The sequence below is a fragment of the Podarcis vaucheri genome (assembly GCF_965113315.1).
Source record: "Podarcis vaucheri genome assembly, chromosome: 9".
NCBI lineage: Eukaryota > Metazoa > Chordata > Lepidosauria > Squamata > Lacertidae > Podarcis > Podarcis vaucheri.
The window spans coordinates 25686833-25710859 of record NC_138767.1 but is presented as its reverse complement, the minus strand read 5'-3'; the positions used below and the strand labels follow the sequence as shown (position 1 = coordinate 25710859).

Genomic DNA, 24027 nt, shown 5'->3' with positions numbered 1-24027 from the left:
ATCCTTCAACCAGAATGACTTCTGCAGCCTGAGCATGCTTAGCAAGTAAATCCTGACTGCCCTATATACCATCTCTTCAATAACCTGTACTTCTCTTTCAGCCAAGCAACTTGCAATAGGAGAAACAATCAGTAATCTGTAAAATAATTCTGAAACCTGATAGGCTTTAACTAAGGACCTGCAAAATATGGTTACAGTATGGACTGCTCCTGTTCAGTGCTCCAGTCAGTTAGCTACCCCCTGCTCCAAAATACTCCATTCCATGCCCTCTTCCACTCAGTTTTCCCACCTGGCAACTGTCAGTCATTCCCTGGCTACTGCTCATTCTCAGTCTTTCTTGGGTATTTCTGAGTGCCCCCCCCTTTCGTTTTCTAAAGGGCAGTGGTTTTTCTTTTTGCTTTAAGTTCTGAAAATCATGGGGTTCCTTTGAGGCTGCTCCTGCCTCTCTCGTGCATTAATGGTACTGTTTTGGCTACATACACATTGGCCTTCATCCCTGAACACTGAAAACAGTGAGTATGGTTACTGATATCTTTTGAAACAAATTTGGAAATGCCAAGTATGAAAGATAAGTCATGTTAGTGCATGGAGAAAGTCAAACTACAGATTGAAAATGAGGAATTCCTGGCTTTTTATTCCAAGAATAAAATATAAATTACTAACTGATTCTAAAGAGAGAGGAGGCTTCTCTTTGCCAGATTTGAAATTATATTATGAAGCAACCTATCTCTGCTGGTTGCAGGAATGGATCTTGTTAAAAAATACAGATTTACTAGATTTGGAGGGTCATGATAATAGATTTGGGTGGCATGCTTATTTGTGGTATGATAAAACATAAAGGAAATATAAAGAGAAAGAGGGCACTTTCTATCATATGTGATGGACATGTACATTGGTAAAAAACTTTCTGGTAAATGATATATAATGGGTTAAAGAAAATATTTAAAAATACATTTGTCAAAAAACCAGAAGTCTTTGTACTAAGTATAATAGGTGAAGAGTTCCCAAGAGAAGATAAAAAAAAACTTTTTATGAATGCAACGACGGCAACAAGAATGCTACTAGCCCAGAGATGGAAAGAAGGAGAAGTACCAACAAAAGAAGAATGACAGGTGAAACTGATGGAGTATGCGGAAATGGCAAAACTGACGGGGAAGATCCGAAACCAGGAAGATCAAGTATTTTCTAAAGACTGGAGTAAATTTGTAATTTATTTAAAAGACCACTGTAAATGGTTAAAATCTTTGGCAGGGATGTAAAGACACTTGTAATGTGATTTTTTTATGGTAATTATGGTTATATAATAGAGAGATAAGGGTAAACGATGCAGTAAATTTAATCTTCAAGATGGAACCCATGGAGGGAGGGAAGGTCTAAGGGTTCGAAAGAACTCTGTATTTTAATGTCTGAAATGGTTTTGTTTTATATGTATAATTTTTTTTAAAAAAACTTAATTAAAAAATAAATAAAAAGCAAATGCAAACGAGGAATTCCATTTAACCGTTGATGGATTCTTAAGGATCATAAGAAATAAGCACAAGGCAACTGTGTCCAAATACATTATCTGACGAGATAGCAAGTTGTCCGCTGTTTCCAGGAACTCTTCTCACTGTGAGATTTTTGTGGGTGAGCTGGAGTTTGTTGGACCCTGGGTGAGAAGCCAGAGACTGAGAGGGTGTGTCTGAAGCAAAATGAATTGATACTGATTTATACATACTAGTAGCTTTGTATTAATGTAACATTTTTATATGTAACTGTGTATTTTTGTAATATTGCCATTGTTTGTGTTGTGCCAAAAGGAAACACAGACCCTACATAAGTGCCTGGAACACCATGAATCTCATAGAACTCAGAGAACGGGGTGGTGTGCAACAATGTTCTGTTTAAGTTGTTTGATTTTGCTTCAGTTTTCTGCACCAAGCTTAGAGATATTTTTAAATATATTAAATAAATCTAATCTAAACTCATGCACATCAAGGAGAACCAGTAACCAAGAGGTTAAAATGCAAAGAAGCAAAAGCCAAGTGTCCTTGCAACACTTCAAAATCCTCTAGTTTGCAAATGCCTTACCTTATTTTCAACAGGGTCATAGTCAAGAGCTAAGACTATTCCCATCTGCCACTCGAGTAAATTTGAGTAATCTGTTCCATCAAAACCAATACGGCGGATCTCTCGGCTCTGTGCAAACAACAGAAATGGCTTCGGCCCTGTTTGTGACAAATTTCATAGCATGTTAGCTCTTCTAGTCCCATAATAATCTTTAAAGAAGAAACCTTGAAGATTACAGAGTTACTTTTGCCTTTTGCACACTAAGGAAAAAGGGTGTTGCAGACCATTTTTTCCCTTAAAAGTTTTTTTTTTTTTTAAAGGAAGTCTACAGAAAAGCAGAATGTGACATTTGAATGGTATGGCATATGCTTCTTTTTCCATATGGAAAAGAGAAAAAAGCCACAATGCAGGGAAGAAAGAGAAACTTTAGAGGAAATTGGGGAAAATTAGAGAAACTCTCTCTGTAAGGTCAAACTGAAAGAACACCTGAGCTGTCAGTCTTATCTCTACACCATGCTTTTATCTGAGCTGTACATTTTTATTTTTGTAAAGAGCCACTTGTGCATTGAAACGACATAGACAGATATAATCGTTAGAAGACATCTGAAGGCAGTCCTGTATAGAGAAGCTTTTTAATGTGTAATGTTATATTATGTTTTTATATATGTTGGAAGCCACCCTGAGTAGCTGGGGAAACCCAGTCAGATGGGTGTGGTACAAATAATAAAATTATTATTATTATTATTATTATTATTATTATTATTATTATTATTATTATAAAATTGCTTCAGAGGGAGAGGAGCAAAGGAATTATGACATCACAGCTGTCAGCCAATCAACATTGTGCACAACCAACTTCAGAAGTTGAAATGGTTTTCTCTTAGCTCAACTTAAGGAGAAAGTGTGATGTCAGACAAGAACGTGTTCAGTACACTTCCAGAGTTTCTTCACTACTGAAATCATGTTTGCTTGTAATGAAACCAACTATTGTGCTACTAACCTGCAGCAGTACAGTGTCTTTTGTCCTCCTGGAGAATATAGCCAGGAAAGCAATCACATGCCCAAGTTAATGGACTCAGAGAGACACAAATGTGGCTGCAACCACCATTATCAGAAGATGAACAACCTTTAAGAGACCATGGGGGAAAATTGAACACAAAAACTCTATTACAACAAGGCTTACATTAAACATCACCACCCACCCTAATGAAGCCTTATTAACTGTTACTAAACTTTCTAAACATTATTAAACTTTCTAAAACAAGACTGTTCTTTTTGAAAATGGTGAGTGTTTGCTTCCAAGGAAGGTCACTGGAGCTTCAAGGCAAGGAGGTTCTTCCAAACTGCAAAAAAGGAAGTCCATTCCTCATGGTTGCCTGTCTCCAACAGTTAGCAAGTCTGGACGCTTGTCACGATGTCTAGATAACTTCAGAAAGATTTGCCGTAGTTGCTTACCACTCTAGTTTAGTAATATATGGAATATTCTCAGTATAAGAAGGTTTAGTCACGCACCTCCTGTGTACACACTATATGTTTAAAGCTCATTTGAAGCACATTATTTTCCCTCAAAGAATTCTGGACACTGTAGTTTACCCCTCACAAACTTACAATGCCCAGAAGGCCTTAGCAAACTAGGATTCTTTGAGGGAAGAGGTGTTCTTTAAAGTTAACGTGTATGCAGAGTCTTAAACTCAGAAGATAGTGATTGTTTACAACACTTGAGAGGTCACATTCTCGTGTCTACCCACAGTCTATGAAGTGCTGCAAGCACTGCCCTCTGAATGTGGAGTGACAGTCGGAAAAGAAAAATGATGAGTGGTGGGGAGGGGGTGGGATTGGAAGACTAGAACCCTAAACAGGAGTGCTTACTTTAGGAAGGTTGAAACGCTGCAACGTTTTGCTGCAGTTCCTATGTGTCCACTAAGCAAGAACCTTGTGAGTCAATCTGCATGTCACATGCAAACATATGGTTTGAAATCTGCTTCTTTTAAGGAAAAACAGCTTTGGGAGAAGAGATTTTGAGCAGAGAAGAAGCAGACATCATGGTGGGGCAGTGTTGTCACTGAAAAGTAGGGGGTACGTAAAAGGTTAAAAACCACTGCTGCTTCTACACTTAAAATCACCCCTTCCCAAACCTTAACCCTCTCCACCACCAGAAGAAAGATTTTAAAACATACAGTTGTGTGTAACATTTAGTTCAGCCCTAAACAATTAATGTTATGGCTGGACAAAGACTTAAGGAAAAGGTTTCATCCATAAGCGCCATAAAACATTTGCAGTAAAATGGATGAATATCACACATACCCCAGGGAAAACAGTATTTTTTGTTAAACCCTGTTCATGACAGACAGAAGAATCTCTGCCAAAAAAAGCAATGAATTCTAGCAGATATTAAGCACCCGAACCTCATTTAATGACACACCAAATGAAAGTCGTTCACACACCGCAATATGAAATGGCTTTGGATAATGAAGCAGTGAAACCCAATGATCCTGAAACTTGTCAAGAGGATGCTTCATGTTTTATTGCATCTTTTACTTTTAAATCCGTGTCTCATGATGAGTTGGGGGGCTTTAACCCTTTCCCTGCCTTCTGTTTTTCCATTTCACAGGGTTGCTACTGTAGATGATGAAAATCTTGTAGCAGGCTGGGCAGCAGTTATCTCAGTCAGAACATTTGGGTTAAAGTCCAACTTGAAGCTTACCTGTTACATGATTTAGCTGCTAATAAAAATGGGTTTCTTATTCCCACGATACTAATCTGGACAGTGCAAGAGTGGTGCTGAGTACACACAAACACACTCGCCTCCCAGGCAGGTGGCTCACTCTTCACATGCTTACCTGTGCATGTTCTTCCATCTGCTTGGAGAACTGATCCCTGGGGGCAAACGCAAACAGGCCCCTTCACTGTCTGCCCACAGCCATGGCTGCAATGAATGTAACTGCTTGGACAGGGAATTAGTTCTACAGTAAGTTTAAAACAAAGGAAATAAGAGTTAAAGGGGGAACAGATTGAACAATGGAAATAATGGTTTGCAGTAATTTCAAGGAAGGGATAAATTTCAGCCACCCTGGCTTCTCAAGCCTCAGCTCTTTTAACATATGGCAAGACGATCTCTGAGTGTATGATTTAATACACAGTACCTCTGCCTTTGAGGGACGCAGGTGGCGCTGTGGGTTAAATCACAGAGCCTAGGGCTTGCTGATCAGAAGGTTGGCAGTTCAAATCCCTGCGACGGGGTGAGCTCCCGTTGCTCGGTCCCTGCTCCTGCCAAGCTAGCAGTTCGAAAGCATGTCAAAGTGCAAGTAGATAAATAGGTACCCCTCCGGTGGGAAGGTAAACGGCGTTTCTGAGCGCTGCTCTGGTTCACCAGAAGTGGCTTAGTCATGCTGGCCACATGACCCAGAAGCTGTCTGCAGACAAACGCCGGCTCCCTCAGCCAATAAAGCAAGATGAGCGCCACAACCCCAGAGTCGGTCACGACTGGACCTAATTGTCAGGGGTCCCTTTACCTTTACCTTACCTCTGCCTTTAGAATTAAGCTACACAGGTCTCTATAACCAAAATAATGCATCTTGCCTCCAAGATCATAGTTTAGCCTCTGGGGTTTTTGGAGCAAGGACTGGCACTGCTGTAAGTAAGGATGGAATAGACTGGCTATTGGTGTTAGAGTGTCTAAAGGATCCAGGAGGATGTGGGGAAAGAAACCGTGCCTAAAGTCCCATGTCTGGATAAATGGAAGCAATTTCTTTGTCTTCTTCCAGCATTGCTCGTGTGTATCATATTGTCTGCCTTTTGAGATATACTGTATGGTGCACCTGGGACACAGAGCAATTGCAGCATATAAGCAACATTTGTGTGAAGGAAGGAAGGAAGACCAGTGCTACCTAAGTACAGTGATGTCAGCAACATGAAAGCTGAACACTGTGGTACACCACAGGAAAAAGTGGAGGACTCCATGATCCAACAACGATGTTTGATCTGGAGGGAAATCTCATTTGTCCCCATCTGTTCAGACCATTCATGGCTGAGTTTTTTTAATCTCACAATGCACACGTTTCTCATTTTGCTGAATAAGATTTTAGAATTTGGAAATAATAGGCTGATAGTACTAATACATATTTTTCAACTCTAAATTCTGGCTTTGTCCTTCTTAATATCTGCAAGCTGGAGGAGGAGCCCCTCGCCCCTCGCTTTTGCTCCCTTAATGGCCCATTCCTCAGGCAACCACCTATGAGGAAGCTAGGCTGATCTATATTTTAACACTTGCTAGGATTATAGGGATTAGAACTCTGGGGCCCACAAACTCATAACAATACATTTGAAGCAGTATTATACCACTTGTGCCTTCCTCCAAAGAATCCTGGGAAGTTTAGTTTGTTAAGGACGCAGAGCAGTGTTAAGAGACTCCTATTCCCCTAACAGAGCTTCAGTTCCCAGAGTTCCCTGGGAAGAGGGATTGATCATTAAACCCCTCTGGGTTTTGCATTCAGAGTACCCAGGTTCACTCCACAGCTTCTCCAGGGTAGGGTTGGGGAAAGCACGGCCTAGAATCCTAGAGAGCTACTGCCAATCATTAGAGACAAGAAAAAGCCAAATGGACCAAAGATCTGGCTCAACATAAGACAACTTCTTAGTTCCCTATGTAGCAAAAGTGTCGGATTAGCATGGTTGTTCTGGTAAACTTCCACTGCTATAGGAAGAGGACTTTCAGAAGGCAGGAGCAGACATGCTAGTATTTGTGTCTGACAGCTACCTACCGTGGCAAGTTTTCTTGTCAGACAGTAGAACAAAATTTCTTGGACATATACAATAATAGGAGCCTGGGACATTGACACAACCTAAAGTACATCCATGGTTCCAAAATGCACATTCATTGATATCTGAGGAAAGAACAATTATAAAAACTCAAGGGGGGGTTAATAAAAAAAAGTAAGAGAACATCATTAATGATATTATGGGCTGTCACTATTTGGGAATAGGATTCAGTCACATGCAAATGTAGGTAACACAATTAAATCTGATTTGGAGTTCCTGTACAACAAACCCACCCCCCACAAAGATCAGACGTCTGTGAAAAGGGAAGTAATGGGGAAACGCACTAGAAAGCGTATGATAAAACTTGCTTTGATGTAACATTACCTAACCTCTGCACAAACAAATCAGAGTGAATGCTCATTCAGTAGTCCATGCCTTCTAATCTCACTGCAAAGAAAATCAGCAAGCAGGTCATCTGCAGGTGCCCAATATTCATTTGGATGTCTTGAGTAAGAGAAGGTATCTATGTTACTTTTGGGAGGTGAGGGTTATTGGTTTCTTTTGTTCTTGTTTTTATTATGTATTTTGTGTTTTTATGCTGTAAACTGCCTTGAGATATTCAGATAAGATGCAGGATGCAAGTTCAATACATAGTAATAATATATTACTACACTGGAAACTTCCTGCAACTAATGGGAGAGAAAACTGAGATAGATGAACCAAGGGACCCAACTCAATATAAGGCAGTTTTTAATGTGCTGTCCAGAAGAGCTATAGCATGACAAAACTCAGAATATTTGTGGTATAAAGAGTTATGGGGTTTCAGCAGGAAGTTACAGGATACGCCCTATTTGGAAATAAAACAGTATGACTGCCCCAAAACTCCCCCCCAAAACAGTATTAAAAGCAGGATCCCATGTAACCATGCAAATACTATTGAAAGTGTGATTGTGTGTGACCATCCCAATAGCACCATGCACACAAATCACAATGAATGTGCAATAAAAAGCATGTCTGGAGGAGCCCATAGCATGATCACAACCAAACATTTTATCACTTATCTGTACCTAGCTCTGTACTTAGCTTGGTGGCCACAAAACCATGCACCTCACGCTAAGGGACCCAACACCATCATCTGTCTTGGTTCACACATGCATATGCTTGGGACAATTCATTCTACAAAAAACTGGCACCCTTTTTATTTCTATGTCCAGTATTAAGTGCTGATCAGTTTAGAGTGTATTATGTCTCATGAATCTCCTGCTTCACTCTGAACAAACCAGCACTTGAATTACAAGGGACAGCCTCATTAGTTACTGTATCTAAAAAGTGTAGGGAGTCATGATTTGGCAAAAAAGGGGGGTGAGTCAGGAGCTGGGGCCTCCTTGCCACCCACCTCAAATTAGTCCAGCATTGTGAACCAGACTGAAAGATTTCAAAAGAGCTGCCTTGTGGTCTGACATTTTTGTCCCTCTGTTCCTAAAATATATATGGTGGAGAAACACCATCTATTTTTCTAATTTAGTGCATCTGTTTATAATTTAAACACTAGAGAGTAACAAGTATGCCTGCCTACCCACATCATTCAATCACAAGCAGTTATCCTTCATTACCTTCACAATATTGCTTTGTTTTGCTTAAGGTAAACCCACTCATACATTTACAACGACTGCTCCTGGGGTCTCGATTGCAGGTACTTGTCTTGCAGCTTTTTCGAGTTGAAAGACATGGCCTTCTTTCTGGAAAAGAGGATTATATCAAGATAAAGAGTGACTCAAAATGCACCCAGTTTTTATTTATATATTAGGGGCTGATGTCCCTGGTGGCTTCCTTCAACAATCCCTTCCCTGCAACCCTTCCCCCAGAACCCGCCTTCCCCTTACTCCTTGCCCAAGCCCCCATCCCCAAACCTCTGTCTACTCTACCACACTGCCCATCTCACCAAACCTGCCCTTCTGATGATTTGCAGCATAACCCAATTCCACAAGGACCTTTGCTACAATACTGTCCTCCTGGAGAATAGATTCACTTGAAGAACAAATCTGAATTTCAATGCTCCATCTGTGTCTCAATTAGAAATTTGGGAAATTAGAAACTGAGCTGGATGCAAATATATCTACAAAAAGACCTGTGTGTAAAAAAAAATTGAGCAGAGAAAAATAGGTGTGTTTATGCATGAATGAATTTTGTGTGTATGTGTGTGCGTGCAGACATATACAGATAAATGACCTATCTAAGGCATAGGTAGGAAGATGATAGATAGATAGATAGATAGATAGATAGATAGATAGATAGATAGATAGACAGACACTCACACTCAAGTAAAGGAAGCCTTGGGTTCTTTTGATAGTAACATTGTAGAGAACATGGCTGTAAGTGGGTTCATCTTCAAATGCCGCTTTGTCACTGTATACAATTGTTACTTCATAAAGGTGCACTGTTTATGAATAGAGCTATGACATTGCACAAACGCATTGCATTGGTTTTGAAGCCAACGTACTTCTGTGCAGTGCCATGAAAGAGTCCTGGTAAAGATATGTCAGAACGCCGAGGGAAGGGCAGGTAAAACAGTAGGAGGGATCCTGGTTTGACCTGTTGGAAGCAGAACACTAATCTAGTGGAAGGAAAAGAGCTTGCAACTAATAACCCAAATTTGACCTTAGCAAGCATTTGACAGCTAAAACAGTTTCTGTATTGTATGTGAAAAGCACAGCAACAGCTATTTCCTTTAAAAAAAGAAAAAGGAAACAATGTTAGATTGTGCACTTTTAACTCCAGCGCACATTGACTTAGCCTCTGCAGAGCATTGAATTAATGCTCACATGATTTCATTTTCAGGTTTCCCTTGTTGTAAGATCCCCTTATAAATCTCATTTGTACTTTAGGCTAATTAGCCTTCCCTCAATCCAGGTCCTTGGGCTGGATAAGCTAAACAACGCACATGCAAAGTCCAAAGGCTTCATCTGGATTGGGCTACTTAAGCTTCTTTCCACCCCCTCAATGTTTTATAAGAAGTCATTGGTGGGGGAGTGGGGGAGGCCTATATTACATCCATTTCAAATTCCTATGCTCCAGTCTATCCTGCCGTAAAAGGAAGATTCCAGAGTCAACGAAGAGCTCATTTTAAAAGCGAGCTAATTATTAAGGTGGGAGAGAGGGGAAATTGCATCTCATCTCAACAGCTTTATACTATGGTAGCCAAAAAGGTCATGAGAAAAGGCAAGTAGGAGCATACACATGAGTCAATAAATTGCACCTTACTATGTACCTTCATTTGGACGGACAATTTACTTTCCCAGAATCCTCTGCCACTCTTGTCAGCCATTGTGACCCATATCACTTACAGTGTTGATTGCCTGTTCCCCAGTATACACACATGCAAATACACTGAAAGGCCTCCTGTCAATATGAGCACAGGCTGACTGAAGTGATATTATGCAATGATGTTTGCTAAGCTTAGGTTGACTGCTTGCATCAGCCTCCGCAACAGGACGGCACCTCAGTACCAGCCCACAATCATCTTTATTTGGCTGAATGCACACAACTGATTAGCAGTGTTCCATTTATAAGGATAAACTGCAACGAACTCACTGTCTACATATCCAGCAGAGCAATGGTCCCCAAGGATACAGGTGGACAGGTTTTACATATTTCTTAAAGTGCCATAAGCTTTGCAATTGCCCGAACATTCCCTTCTCTCTCCTCCTGTTTGTAAAGGCCCTGCATATGAATGGTCCATAGATGGGCAGACTATGCATGTACAATGGCTATGCATGTACACTGCGGCATTCAGACTTTCAGGCAACACCGGCAGTGAAAGCAGTACACAAGCATAGAGTGTCATCTGACAGATTTGGGAATTAGGCTGAAGGGAAGAGAAGCATGGTCAGGAACACATTCATCAAGCCAAGTTCCTATGGTGTTCTTCCAGTTTTATTCCTATTGCTTAAAGTAAACCATTGTTTTAATTTCAATCTTATATATTGGTGGGTTTGTGGGGAAGAAGTATTTTTTTTTATAATGAAATATTTTTAGATTTTGTGATCATTTGACTGATTATTTGATTGTTGTTAGCCGCCCTGAGCCCGGCTTCGGCTGGGAAGGGCGGGATATAAATAAAAATTATTATTATTATTATTATTATTATTATTATTATTATTATTATTATCCTTTATTCACAGCCATTTTATACTCCCTCAATAAATTAATCCGGAAGTATCCTCAGTGACATCTATTTTTAAAATAAGGAATTTATAATGAAGGGTGGTTTGAAAAACTACAAAATTTGGGACACGTTAACATGCAAACATTTGTTCCAAATGGATTTCTGGTGGTTGATTATTATACAATATATCTGTGAAGAACACTGGGTATTATTATGACTTATTCTTAGAAGAAGAAAAACTACAAATGAATAAATGTAAAAAGAAAGAGAATGAGGTATATTCATGTTTATCACATTATTAGAAATAGAAACGAAAGTAAGTTGTAAGAGCTATTGTGTGCCAATATCAAGGGAAGGGGGATACAAGTGTATGTGTGCATGCGTGTGAGTGTGCGTGTTTGTTTTACACAAAACATGCAATCTTCTTTTTAAAATGAGGTGCTGGAGAATGTGATATTAATAATGCAGATTTTATACCTTCATAATGAGCATGCTTAGCTAAGGAAATTAGAACAAAGAGAGAGATGAAAGAAATTGAACATAGTTGAACAAAGTTGCAGCATTGTTAAGGCATTTGAAAGGTTTGGTTGGAAAATGTGAACAGGAATTATCATGATAGTATATTCCTTGAATATCATGACAGTAGCAAAAGCAGGGTGGTGCAAGATAATTTGAGATGTGATCCTAATAACCGAGCAAAGCAATTATGCAACATGAGTTAAGCTTAAAATTCTTAAATATTTGATAATCAAATTACATGGAAACTTACCAAATGTTTTAGAACCCATCCTTATGCTGAGCTGTTTTAATGGGTGCACTACCAGTATTTCAGCAGGTGGGAGAAGTGACAGCTGCAGGTTAATTGCAACTATATCTTTTCCTGTATATTTATTGGCTCTCCAAATACTACCAGTGGTTGAGTCAGAATAGTACATGTGGTCAGCAAAGAGAAATATGTCAGAAAGTTGGTTTCTATGGGAAAATAAAGCAAATAGTTGCATCTGTTCATTAACTTGCTGAAAGTTCATTAAGTCATGGACAGCCCTCCAGCTGTTTTGGGACTACAGTTCCCATCATCCCTGACTACTGGTCCTGTTAGCTAGGGATGATGGGAGTTGTAGTCCCAAAACAGCTGGAGGGCCAAGTTTGGCTATCACTGTATCTAGCCAGTTAGGCAGCATTTCAGAGATAACAGGGCGGATCCTTACTATACATTTAAAACACATCCAGACACATTTAAAGCACACGAATTCCCCAAAGAATCCAGGGAACTGTAGTTTGTTAAGATTTCTGGGAATTGTAGCTCTGTGAAGGGAAAACTACAATTCCCAGAATGCTTTGCAGGAAGTCATGTGGTTTAAAAGCATGTTGGATGTACTTTAAATGTATGGGGTAGACCCCATATGTCTCCTGGCTAGATTGGGGCAATTTATTTTACACTTTGGCATTATATATTCACTAGCATATATATAAAAGTTATATTCATTAACATACCGTACTATGTATTTGTGCAAATGAACAGAACTAGCATTGTAGTCACAGCTTGCAATATGTGAAACTTCATCACTGGCATCATATTGGATCCAGAAGAGCTTCAGATCAATAAGATCTAGTGAGATACTTCTGATTTTTCCTGTGCTTCTCAGAAGTCTCCACATGTCTTTCCCATTCAGAACTGCTCTGTAGATGCTGTCAGTGGTTCCTTCAGAGGACCAAAATAAAAACCTGTTGATAAGATCAGTTATTGTCATTAATGTTATTAAAATTACTTCAAGAGCAGCAAATCATAAGTCTCTCACTTAATTCATTTGCAATCATAACTTGGAGGGCTCACCAAAATTTGCCAGTTCAGACATAAGAGGAACCTAGGTTCAATTGTGCCAGGAAATTACTCATTAAACTGATACATAAGAGGAGGAAGGAGAGAGAAGATGAGAATGAATATCCAGGCACATGACCCTTTCCCAGTCCTCCAAACCACAGAGGATCCTTCAGTCTACATTCCATCTAAAGCTTTTCATTTCAGCACTGTGTCACTATAAACCATAAAGACAATCTGAGTTACCTTCTGTTTGGATCAACCACAATACTTGTGGGATGGTGTCCATCATTTATGATGATTTGGGAATGGCTCCCATCCATGTCAACTGCCTCAATTGTGGCCTTCTGGTAGTGAGCAAAGTAAAAGTTGTGGTTTATCCAATCCACTGCAAATCCAGAAACATCTTTTTCTATGTGGTAAATTATCTATAATTGGGGGGGGGGGAGGAAACAATTGTCACCCAATTGTCATTATACTAAGACACCAGATCACTGGTTGAATCAGAATGCCATACAAAGCATTGGAATTCATGAACCTTAATCAAACAATTCAGTATGAAAGCCGCCTGAGATTACCACTTCAGGATATACATTTATGTGTTTACCAGAAAAGCAAGAAAAGGCCAGTTAAATTTGTAAGCAGCTATGCTATTTTTTCTATCACAAGACCTTTCTTGCCTGGACATTTTAGCCTTGGCTTTGTTTGCCTGACAAATAGCAGCTTTCTCCTAGCATCTGTGGGGGGAATTGTCATTAGGACTGCTATGGAGAGATGGTTAAACCTCTGCTCCTCCTCAGAGTAGTAGAGAAACAATAAAATTAATGACTCATTTAACATCATGTCTAGTTTGGTTGAGCGGCTAACTAGATATCTTACTCAAGATATTATTTCACACTACATGTACAGGTAAATGCACAAAACACATTTAGCTTAAAGTAAGGAGTGGGGAAGGAGACATAATTTAAAAATATAAACACAACAAACAAGCAGACAAACATAAGGAAATGCAACAAAGAGGAAACAGTTTTGCATTAAAATTGTAATTTATGAGTGTAGATGCAAATTTAGAAATAATTACTCTAGTTTATATAGAGCTACAATACATCTCACCAACTGTGACCCGGCGATGTGTATGTCTGCTCAAGGCTGCTGTAACTTCAAGGCCCTTTCTCTTCCTTCTTCTTCTCTTGCTTATCTTTAAACTGGGCTTGATTTACACTTCCAAGACAGGACTCATTGTAATAAAGGGTGGTCCTCTGCCAGTCCTTCAATTAGAGGACTGCTCTCTGTAAAGTTGGGTGAGTGATCACTCTAGTTATAATCATTAATAATAGACTGTCCATCACTCCTACTAATAGTGAATTTAGTTGGCGAGTGCTGAGAGGGCAGCAACTAAAATGTGTTTTTTATATTGTAATTTTATGTTGTGAGTTGCACTAACATCTATGGAGGGCAGTGTACAAATTTAATTAATTAAATAATAATAATAATAAAATAATAATAATAATAATAATAATAATAATAATAATAATAATAATACAGATGGAGGTATCAGCATGCTCCAGGGAGATGCAGATGTTTTCAGAATTTTGATGATTACATTCCATTACCTGTTGATTTGAACCATTCAGGTATACTCGCCAGATAAGGCCTTCTTCAGTGTCCACCCAATAAAGGCAATCTTCTTCATAATGAAAATCTATTAATGTTGATAAGCTAGCATCAGCCACCAGTCTTTTGTGATTGGTTCCCTCAGTGTCTATTCTAAAGATTGCATTTCCTTGGCTGAAAACTAGGAATGGTGCAGGATCTAAAAAGGCCAGGAGAGAAAGAGAGAGTTAAATACAAAAAAGTAGAGAATTTTGGATGTTATAGAATTTTAGTGACTTCTACTCGGGTGGTGCTGTGGGTTAAACCACAGAGCCTAGGGCTTGCCGATCAGAAGGTCGGCGGTTCAAATCCCTGTGACGGGGTGAGCTCCCGTTGCTTGGTCCCTGCTCCTGCCAACCTAGCAGTTCGAAAGCACGTCAAAGTGCAAGTAGATAAATAGGTACTCCTCTGGCGGGAAGGTAAACGGTGTTTCTGTGTGCTGCTCTGGTGGCCACATGACCCGGAAGCTTTACACCGGCTCCCTCGGCCAATAAAGCGAGATGAGCGCCGCAACACCAGAGTCGGTCACGACTGGACCTAATGGTCAGGGGTCCCTTTATCTTTACCTTTACTTGCACATCAGGACTTCTTCCTCTCTTTCACCTCCACCTGTTCCCTGTGTGTTCCCAAAATTTTATCCAAGGAGTACCTCAACCCTCTGGCACAGATTTTGGGGGTATACAGGTTTGCTGCCCCAACCACTCTGGGCAGCTTCCAACAAATTATAAAACCACAGTAAAATATCAGACATTTAAAAACTTCCCTATATAGTGCTGCCTTCAGATGTCTTCCAAATAGGTGTTTGCATGGAGAGGCGAGGAAAGGAAAGAGAAAAGCTTTCAGGGACTTGTTTCTTTTGCCTTCACCCTAAAATTCAAGTTAACTGTAGTTTTGCTTTACGTATCTGAGCTTCAAGCACATCATTGCTATCATGCAGCTAGTCATTTGGGTTTTTTGTGCTCAAAATGATCTCTACGAATCTAAGGTTTTGCTTTTGAGTTATTTAATAACACTTTTAATACATTTACAGATAGGTAGCCGTGTTGGTCTGCCATAGTCAAAATAAAAAAATTCCTTCCAGTAGCACCTTAAAGACCAACTAAGTTAATTCTTGGTATGAGCTTTCGTGTGCATGGTATCTGAAGAAGTGTGCATGCACACGAAAGCTCATACCAAGAACTAACTTAGTTGGTCTTTAAGGTGCTACTGGAAGGAATTTTTTTATTTTGACTTTTAATACATATTAGACTGGCTTACAGTTTATATTCAATGGGTAGTCCTGGTTTTTGGCTACGCAAGAGAAAACATCACAAAGTGTGGTTTACTTGGGGGGGGGGTGTTTTTGGAGCGTTCAGAGTTGTTCCTGCATTTGAAGTGATGTTGCTTTCTGCTGTTTGCACTGGGAGAATATGAAACTATGTAGACTTGCTTTGCATACATGGTAAATGAAGGTTGAACTGCAACAAAGTTGATTTGTCTTCAGGAATCTGACAGCTGTACGACTTGCACTTTTTCCAGTTACTCCCTTGACCAAACATTAACATACATTTTGTTACTAAGTTGTTTGAGACATGGAATTTCACACTGAGGTAGGCTAGTCCTACAGGACTTTGGAGGGGCAAATAGCTATGATGGCAAAAGTATTTTTGCTGTTGTTTTTGCTGATATTCTAAAATCTGTTTTTATGATTTAGTTATTGTCCTAAAACGTTGCCATAAGGCACCTTTGAGTATATGGGGAAAGGAGTATAAATATATAAAATGCATAAATACATTTATGCTATTTTTTTTTCCGTTGAAGCCTAGAGACAGAAACACTGGTCAGCTAAAACCATTACACCTTAGTTGAAACAAGTCAGCAGTTTGAGAGGATCAATATATCAACATTGCAAATTATCACCATCAAAAGCTATTTTCAACAGAACACTAAAAACCAAAGTGATATCCTATTAAGAAAATTCCTACAATGCACTTGGCTGATCCATGAATTTTGGATGACTCAAGAGACCATTATGTAATAATTACCCACTTAAAAATATCTCTCCTTGCATGTTTTATTAGTGGGAGTAGGAGAGGTGGGGGGGGATCACATCTAGCAACCATGCACCCCTTTGGTTTCAGATTGTACATGGGTAAAGGTAAAGGTAAAGGGACCCCTGACCATTAGGTCCAGTCGCGGATGACTCTGGGGTTGCGGCGCTCATCTCGCTTTATTGGCCGAGGGAGCTGGCGTACAGCTTCCGGGTCATGTGGCCAGCATGACTAAGCTGCTTCTGGGAAACCAGAGCAGCACATGGAAACGCCGTTTACCGTACCTTCCCGCCAGAGCGGTACCTATTTATTTACTTGCACTTTGACGTGCTTTCAAACTGCTAGGTTAGCAGGAGCAGGGACCAAGCAATGGGAGCTCACCCTGTCGTGGGGATTCGAACCGCCGACCTTCTGATCGGCAAGCCCTAGGCTCTGTGGTTTAACCCACAGTGCCACCCGCGTCCCATCAGTACATGGGTAGATGAGTCTAAAAAGCCTGGCCCTCTAACGGCTATGGTGCCTCATTTACTGAAGTAATGTACCGTATTTTGCGTTAACTCTGGAAGCGTATACTCAACTCTGACCAAACTAAGCCTCCTAGAGCAAAATATACATTCATCAATATCAATAAAGTAATCATTTATAGTTAGAACACAACGGTAAACCACAATCCAAACATGTTTTAATTGTTCAAGTACTGGAATAAGTTAACTACCAATTGCCAATTTTTGATTCCTGTAAATAAAGTAGTATGAGTTATTGTCTTAGATTTAGCTGTTCATGACACCTGGTAAAGAAAGCAAGGAATGACAGTTGATGATCAGCCTAAAATAATGTTCAGGTACTTTTTGAGGACTTACTATCTCCACTCTCCCTGTATTTATTTGTGTTGCTAATTTGGCCCTCATGCAGCTCTTACAGAAATGGAAAGCCATGTGATCTGAATGCACCTTGAATTGAAAATGTGTGCTGTCACCATTAAACTTGATAGATACATCTGATGTCACATCCTCATTCAGGTCCACTAGTCACATATTATAAAGCACAAATAGAACTGAATTTGGGCACTGGCTTTTATTAAATAAAATAGGTACTCTATTTAGTTTGCTCTACATCTGGAGCTCAGTAGGCTCTATTCAATAAAGTATCATGTAACTCATTTTAAACATGTGCTTGACTGTCAATACATTAACATCTTTATCCGACAGATTTTTGTATTCAGACAATCCCCCCCAAAAAAATCAGACCCCTGGAATTCAATCCAAACAGCAGCTAAGATTTGAGCACAGACATCCAAGTTCTGCAGGCTCCAACTAGATCAGCGGTTCTCAACCTGTTGGTCCCCAGATGCCATTGGACTATAACTCCCATCATCCCTGAGCTCTGGCCTTGCTAGCTAGCAGTGATGGGAGTTGTAGTTCAACAACATCTGGGGATCCACAGGTTGAGAAAGGCTGAACTAGATGTTTTGCATGTTAACTAGCTAGAGAATTGCATGTAAAAGAAACAGGAAAAGTTTTCCCCATCCCATCATCATCTGCTGGCCCTGCTTGTAGATCAAAAGCCAATGTGGTGAGATGATATGATGGTGTCATATATCTGTGATGGTCCTTTTGGACAACTCTAGAATGTTACAATTCTATGATGTCACAAGTGATTTCTTCCCTTTAGCCACAACTTGTCTTTGGTCCCTTTGCTAACAAATCAGGCAATTCTGGCCAATGCAGGGTGCTGCACTGTACAGACTAGACATCCAATACCTTGGGCGAAGCCCAACCCAAGAATTTATCCAGTTCCACATAATTCTGCAGACTGGAAAACACGCCAATTCTACAACAGAGGGCGTGGTGTTTTTGTTTATTCCATTTGGCAACTCTAGGCTTGCCCATTTTAACCAGCAGCGGAAACATCTATCTTTTTGTAGAGAAGATGCTGTTTCTTAACATACATCCCACAATATCAAGTGCAATCAAGTCTTAATCATCATCAGCTGCCTGTTTTGTACCCCACACCCATCAAAATAGTGAAGTAGCTGCCATCTTCCTGCAGCTGCTCTGGATACCCTGGCAACAATTTCCCCGTAATGAGAACTTTCCTTGTGTTAAATAAATCCTCTTAGAGAGAACAAAAGTTTCCTACAATGCTCTGGCAGGCAGTGCAGAATGGAAGAATGAGGTTCTGCTTCCAGCTCAAAGGCCTCTTTATGCCATCTCAGCAGAGGGTCTTAAGAAGGAGTAAAAACGATGAATCATGTCATTGCAATGCTAGTAGCCAGTCCTTAGCATCTTTATACACAAGCAACCTCGTTTACCAAGAGTCCGAAAAAAAGACCCAGTTAGAGAAGGTGAAGAAGCATTAGTATGCCTGTCAGGGAGGCAGAGTCCACATTGGTGTATTGTGAAGTGAGCCAGAGTCTGCCCTTGTTTATTTCCTCCCTAATGCCAAGGCCTATACAGAATCTTCTAGTATGATAGCGATATTCAGCTATTCCAAATTTAGGTTGCTACATGCTGCTGCTGAGTGTTATCTGCTGTGCTGCTACAAGTTTCTTCCCACCCCCTCTCCCCTACTCTTCTTTTCAATTTCAAATCATATGCTGAGGAGAAAATATACTTCATGTTAATGCAGATGCATTTTACCTCACCTCCAAAAGACTGAGGCTGTGCAAACATTATTTGAAGCATGTTCGAAGCACATTTCCTCCCTCTCCAAAGGATTGTGGGCACTGTACATAGTTTCTTAGGGGTTGCTGGGAATTTTAATTCTGTGAGAGGTACTCTATGGTGCCCAGAATTCTTTGTGAGGTGGAAATGTGCTTCAAATGTGCTTTAAATGTATAATAATAATAATAGTCTTTTGGAGGTGAGGTATGAGGGACCTCAAATACTGTGGTGTCTTTATGATATATGGTTTATTTACACACATATACAACTTTACTACAATGAAGAGGCTCACACCCCAAGAGGTGTTGCTTCTCCCATAGCCACAGCCTTGAATTCCAGCAGAAACCAAGCATGTCTCTGCCTCACAGGCTTCTGCCTGCCGCCTGCTTCTAGCTCAGTCCTGGCTTTTGTACTTCTAACTACCAGCCACTTGAGGGAGGTGGCACACCCATTTGATATCTGGCCAGAGTCTCTTCCTTTGTTGCCTTAATGACCTACCTGTACATAGACTATTACCAAGAAATTGACCGGGCTATTCCAGCAATTGAATCCTTGCTGGATTCAGGAATTGGAAGGGACTCAGGCATACAACCTAACTCCTGCCCCCAAATTCACAACACTATTGTTTACCCAGATGCTGGACTCTGATTCACAATTTTCTGATTGGTGGTCCTTTTTTCTTTTTGAGCAACGCTAAGTTTTGTCTATGGTACATAGTTTCATTCTGTTTTTAGTCAGCTTTTTAAAAGTTTTATTTGATTGTTAATGTTGCACTTCTATATGAATTTATATTGAGTTTCCCCATTATTATCTCTTATGCCTTTTTACATTAAGCAAAATGGAAATTTCATGAACAAACAAACAGTGTGGGCAATAAACAAAAGGACCTCATGCAACATCTATAATGGACTCCCATCCTGACTGTTAAATCCTGCCTTTTGTGGATTTGAACTAAATGTAGAACTATTCCCAAGATCAGTGTCTTCACAGGGTCTTGAACTGCAAAAATTAAACTTGTAGTGGATAAAATGGTCATGTGAATTCACCTTCAGTTTAAGGAAATCAAAGGATTGCTAGTAAATAGGCCTTTAAAAAAAAAAAAAACCCAGCGATGGAGAAGCAACACATCTTTCAACTATTTGATCCATCTGATGAGGGCTCTTATTGCTATGGTTTTAGCTTTCATGGGTTTTGAAACACTTCTCAATAAAGATATCTCAGAGGCAAATCCTGCTGAGTTGATGGGATTTACTCCCAAGTAAGCATGCGTATGATTGCAGCCAATATCTATTATATTAACACTACAGACTTACATTCCTTGGAAATGGTAGTTCTGTGAGAGGGGAATAGGCATCTTTCACAGATAATACTCACTGGCAAATTACTGTTTCCAGTGTTCTTATGGGGAAGCAAGAGCTCTTAAAGTGGTAGAAAGAAAATCAATAAAAGTTTTTTGAGTCACTCAAGAAACAATTGCTGCAAATTAGTTACTCCAAGGCACATATGAACCTAACTTCCATTAAATGTATCAATACTAACGTCTCCAAACCCACACACCCCCTCACCCAAATATTTCTCCTGCATGCTTTTGTTTTGTTATTTTTTCTGACAAGTTTCTTGGCAGACGTCTCAAAGCACCTGTTACTGTTCCACTGGAAACTTATCAAGGTTGTAGTCCTAGCTATTTCTTCTAAAAACGCACAGCAAACATAGCAGAGACTTCAAAGAATAAAGGCACATAAACATGGTTTCTTTTTAAAGGAAATAGCGTTGAATGAAAAAGCCCCGCATTGCTAAGCCTCTTAACTGACCTGAAGTTTGGAAGGGGGGAGGGACCAGTTCACTCACCTACACAAGAGGAATTTTCCTTCTGCATCTGGTATCCTCTGGGACAGCTCCAGAGCTTCTCAGCAGACAGACTGACCAAACTGATTTTAAAAGCCACAAGCAAAAGATCTGTGAGCAACATAGTCTTGACCCACTTTTTCAGTGTCAGTAGGACAGGTGAGACTGCTCAACTTCAGGCATCTTCAAGACAAAAAAGAAGCAGGTGTCCTCATTCCAAAGGTGCATCAAACACAGCAGAGACACATCACCTCCCAGCTCAATTCCGTGGTCTGGCTAAACTTGACACTAGGGAGAGCGGAGGGGCTGGCTGACTCCAGTTCTCACCCTCAAAGAAATTCCAGGGTGATCGCTTCTTTGCTCATGCACACACTTCTTCTTCTGCCTTTTTTTTTTTTTTTTTTTTTGGAAGTGAAGTATGAAATGCCTAACCCTCTTGTTACAAAATTAACACGGCTTTTTTTAAAAAAAATAAAAAATGTGCTACTGCAAAATTCAATACCAAGACAATGAAATTGTTGCAGGTTTATATGGATATACAAAGGCACTAATTTTTTAAGTAATATTTTTAAAGTAATAGGTAAGCAGAGACACTGTAGTCCCCCAAACATAGATCCCATTTTTGTACGCACGCTAGAATGACGGTCCTTCTCTTCCTAACAGCTTCTTGTCCCCCCCCCCCTCTTTCTTGTATTGTTAGTGCCACTTGAGTGAAGCTTGTGTTTGCAAATAGAACTGTAGCCAGCTCCATGGTCTAGGGAAGTTAGGCAATGCATAGCTAGACAATCGCTCCCAGTTAATTGCCTAGTTGAAGGGAAAGGGAAAGGGAAAAGAGAGAGGAAGCAGCAGCATGGTGTAGTGAATTAGAGTGTTGGACAAGGACCTGGGAGACTAGGGTTCAAATCTCCACTCAGATCAGGCATAGGAGAAGGAGCACAGAGATCAGGTGGGAAGGATGGTGTGGCAGGGGAAATCCTGCTTTGCCCTCCCAAAATGTTGGAGGATATGCAGCCTCCAGTATTTGCTGAAGAATGCTGCATGCTGACTCTGGGCCTGGAGGGGTGCCCAATAGTTTGGTAAGCAAACCGCAGCAAAATTGGGCCCAAGATGGGCCCAAGATGAGAGCCAGCGTGGTGTAGTGGTTAAGAGTGGTGGACTCATAATCTGGTGAAGCGGGTTCACATCCCCGCTCCTCCACATGCAGCTGCTGGGTGACCTTGGGCCAGTCAAACTTCTCTGAAGTCTCTCAGCCCCACTCACCTCACAGAGTGTTTGTTGTGGGGGAAGAAGGGAAAGGAGATTGTTGGCCGCTTTGAGACTCTTTAGGGTACTGATAAAGAGGGATATCAAATCCAAATTCTTATTCTTATTCTTCTGTCACTTGGAACCAGGGCTTCTTTCTCACAACAGGCTTGGAGACCTTTTTTAGGCCTGAAAGATTCCTCTCATGGGCAAACATCCAGACCAGATGCAAATGGGGGCAGAGCTGATGTATGGTACTCTTACTCTTACTCTTACACACACACACCATTTTCCAACCAGGCAAGCAAGAGCCATTATCACAGTTTAAGGACACATTCCAGCCAGGCAAAAATACTCAGGGATGATGCAGCCTATGGGATGGTTTGCAGGCTGGGGAAAGTCCTGAAACCCAAATGAGCAGGTTGGGAGAAACGCATTTGGTCCCCAGGCTTGAGATTCTCCACCCCTGTCTTAGGGCTGTCAAGACACCTATGGCCCTTTAGTTTGATCAGACAAGCTGCTATCTTGTCAGTGCCTCTTTGCTAAGATTGAGGTCTCAGTCTCTTGGGTCCTCTAAAATTAATTTGCTCTTGAATAGACACAGCTCCTTGTTAACTTCCAGGCTTTTGTTTCCAAATATTGCAGAATGGGTTCAGCATGACACCTAAACATGACTTGAACTCTTAAAGGAGCATCTCCACCCCCATTGTCCAGCCCGGACACTGTGGTCTAGCTCCAAGGGCCTTCTGGCGGTTCCCTCACTGCAAGAAGGAGCCAGGCAGAGGGTCTTCTCAGGAGCTGCGCCTGCCCGGTAGAATGCCCTCCCATCAGATGTCAAGGAGATAAATAACTATTCGACTTTTAGAAGACATCTGAAGGCAGCCCTGTACAGGGAAGTTTTTAATAGTTGGTGTTTTACTGTGTTTTTAATATTTTGTTGGGAGCCACTCAGCGTGGCTGGGAGAACCTGGTCAAATGGGCAGCATATAAATAATAAAATATAACAACAGCAGCAACAATTCTGTGCTTCCTGATTTCTCTAAAGAAGTATTTTAGTAGATTAGTTAGTTGGGACCCTTCAGGCAACTCCTTGTGAAATGTGAAGTATATTATTATATGATTAGCAGCATGATACAAGTCCCATTGAGTTCAGTAGGGCTTCCTTCCAGGGACATGGGCGTAGGACTGCAGTCTGGAATTGCACTACGCAACAGCTGGCAATCCTGGCAGCACCCAGGAGATGCCACAGCTGTACATGGAGCCATTCCTAGGAACACTAGCTTTGTTGACCTTAACTGACAGAAACTGATAAGCGTGCACTCTTGGAAATGAAGAAATAGCATGAAATAGCAGATTAGAAACTGTGCCACTTACAGCAATGGCACGAAACTGTTTCATTGTTGTTTATACATCTGTGCAGATGAAATCTCCTGTTTACGTAATCCATTCCATCCATTACTGCAGAGATAGGAAACCTTTTGCAGCCCAAGGTGGGTGTATCCAAAGGCAAAAGTCAGCAGAGCCATGAATGTAAATGGTTTTGTGGTCCTTCCTTTTTGTCTTCTTTTTAAAATGTAGTAGCAATCCCCCACAGCAGCAATTTTGTGACCCATAGTGCTTTCTCAAAATTCCAAATATGTCCACTGACTCAAATGGTTGATAACCCCTGGCATAGATGATCTAAATAAATAAATCAGGTTCTGGGCAGTAACATTACACAGCTAAGATAAGGTGTGTTATTAAAACAGACTAGAAACTATTACAGTTGCTTTAGGAGTGAACTGTGTTTCACCCAGAGATTAT

At 40.5% G+C, this 24027-nt stretch overlaps 1 protein-coding gene across 3 annotated transcripts in view; it reads right to left on the bottom strand.

Moving 5' to 3' along the window:
* Positions 1-21727, bottom strand: part of EGF (epidermal growth factor) — a 42725-nt gene extending 20998 nt beyond the window's left edge. For 2 of the 3 annotated variants that reach the window (XM_082236906.1, XM_082236907.1), the window contains exons 1-10: positions 20986-21303; positions 14405-14604; positions 13038-13219; positions 12467-12697; positions 11742-11944; positions 8421-8546; positions 6810-6932; positions 4890-5012; positions 3050-3175; positions 2071-2207 (exon numbers count right to left, since the gene is read on the bottom strand). In XM_082236906.1, the coding sequence (XP_082093032.1) occupies positions 2071-2207; positions 3050-3175; positions 4890-5012; positions 6810-6932; positions 8421-8546; positions 11742-11944; positions 12467-12697; positions 13038-13219; positions 14405-14604; positions 20986-21106 (1572 nt within the window). In that variant the 5' untranslated portion in view covers positions 21107-21303. Of the gene's footprint in view, positions 1-2070; positions 2208-3049; positions 3176-4889; positions 5013-6809; positions 6933-8420; positions 8547-11741; positions 11945-12466; positions 12698-13037; positions 13220-14404; positions 14605-20985; positions 21304-21614 lie in introns of those variants that run through there. The other variant, XM_082236905.1, reaches the window with a different exon arrangement.
* Between the last annotated feature and the right edge of the window lie 2300 nt (positions 21728-24027).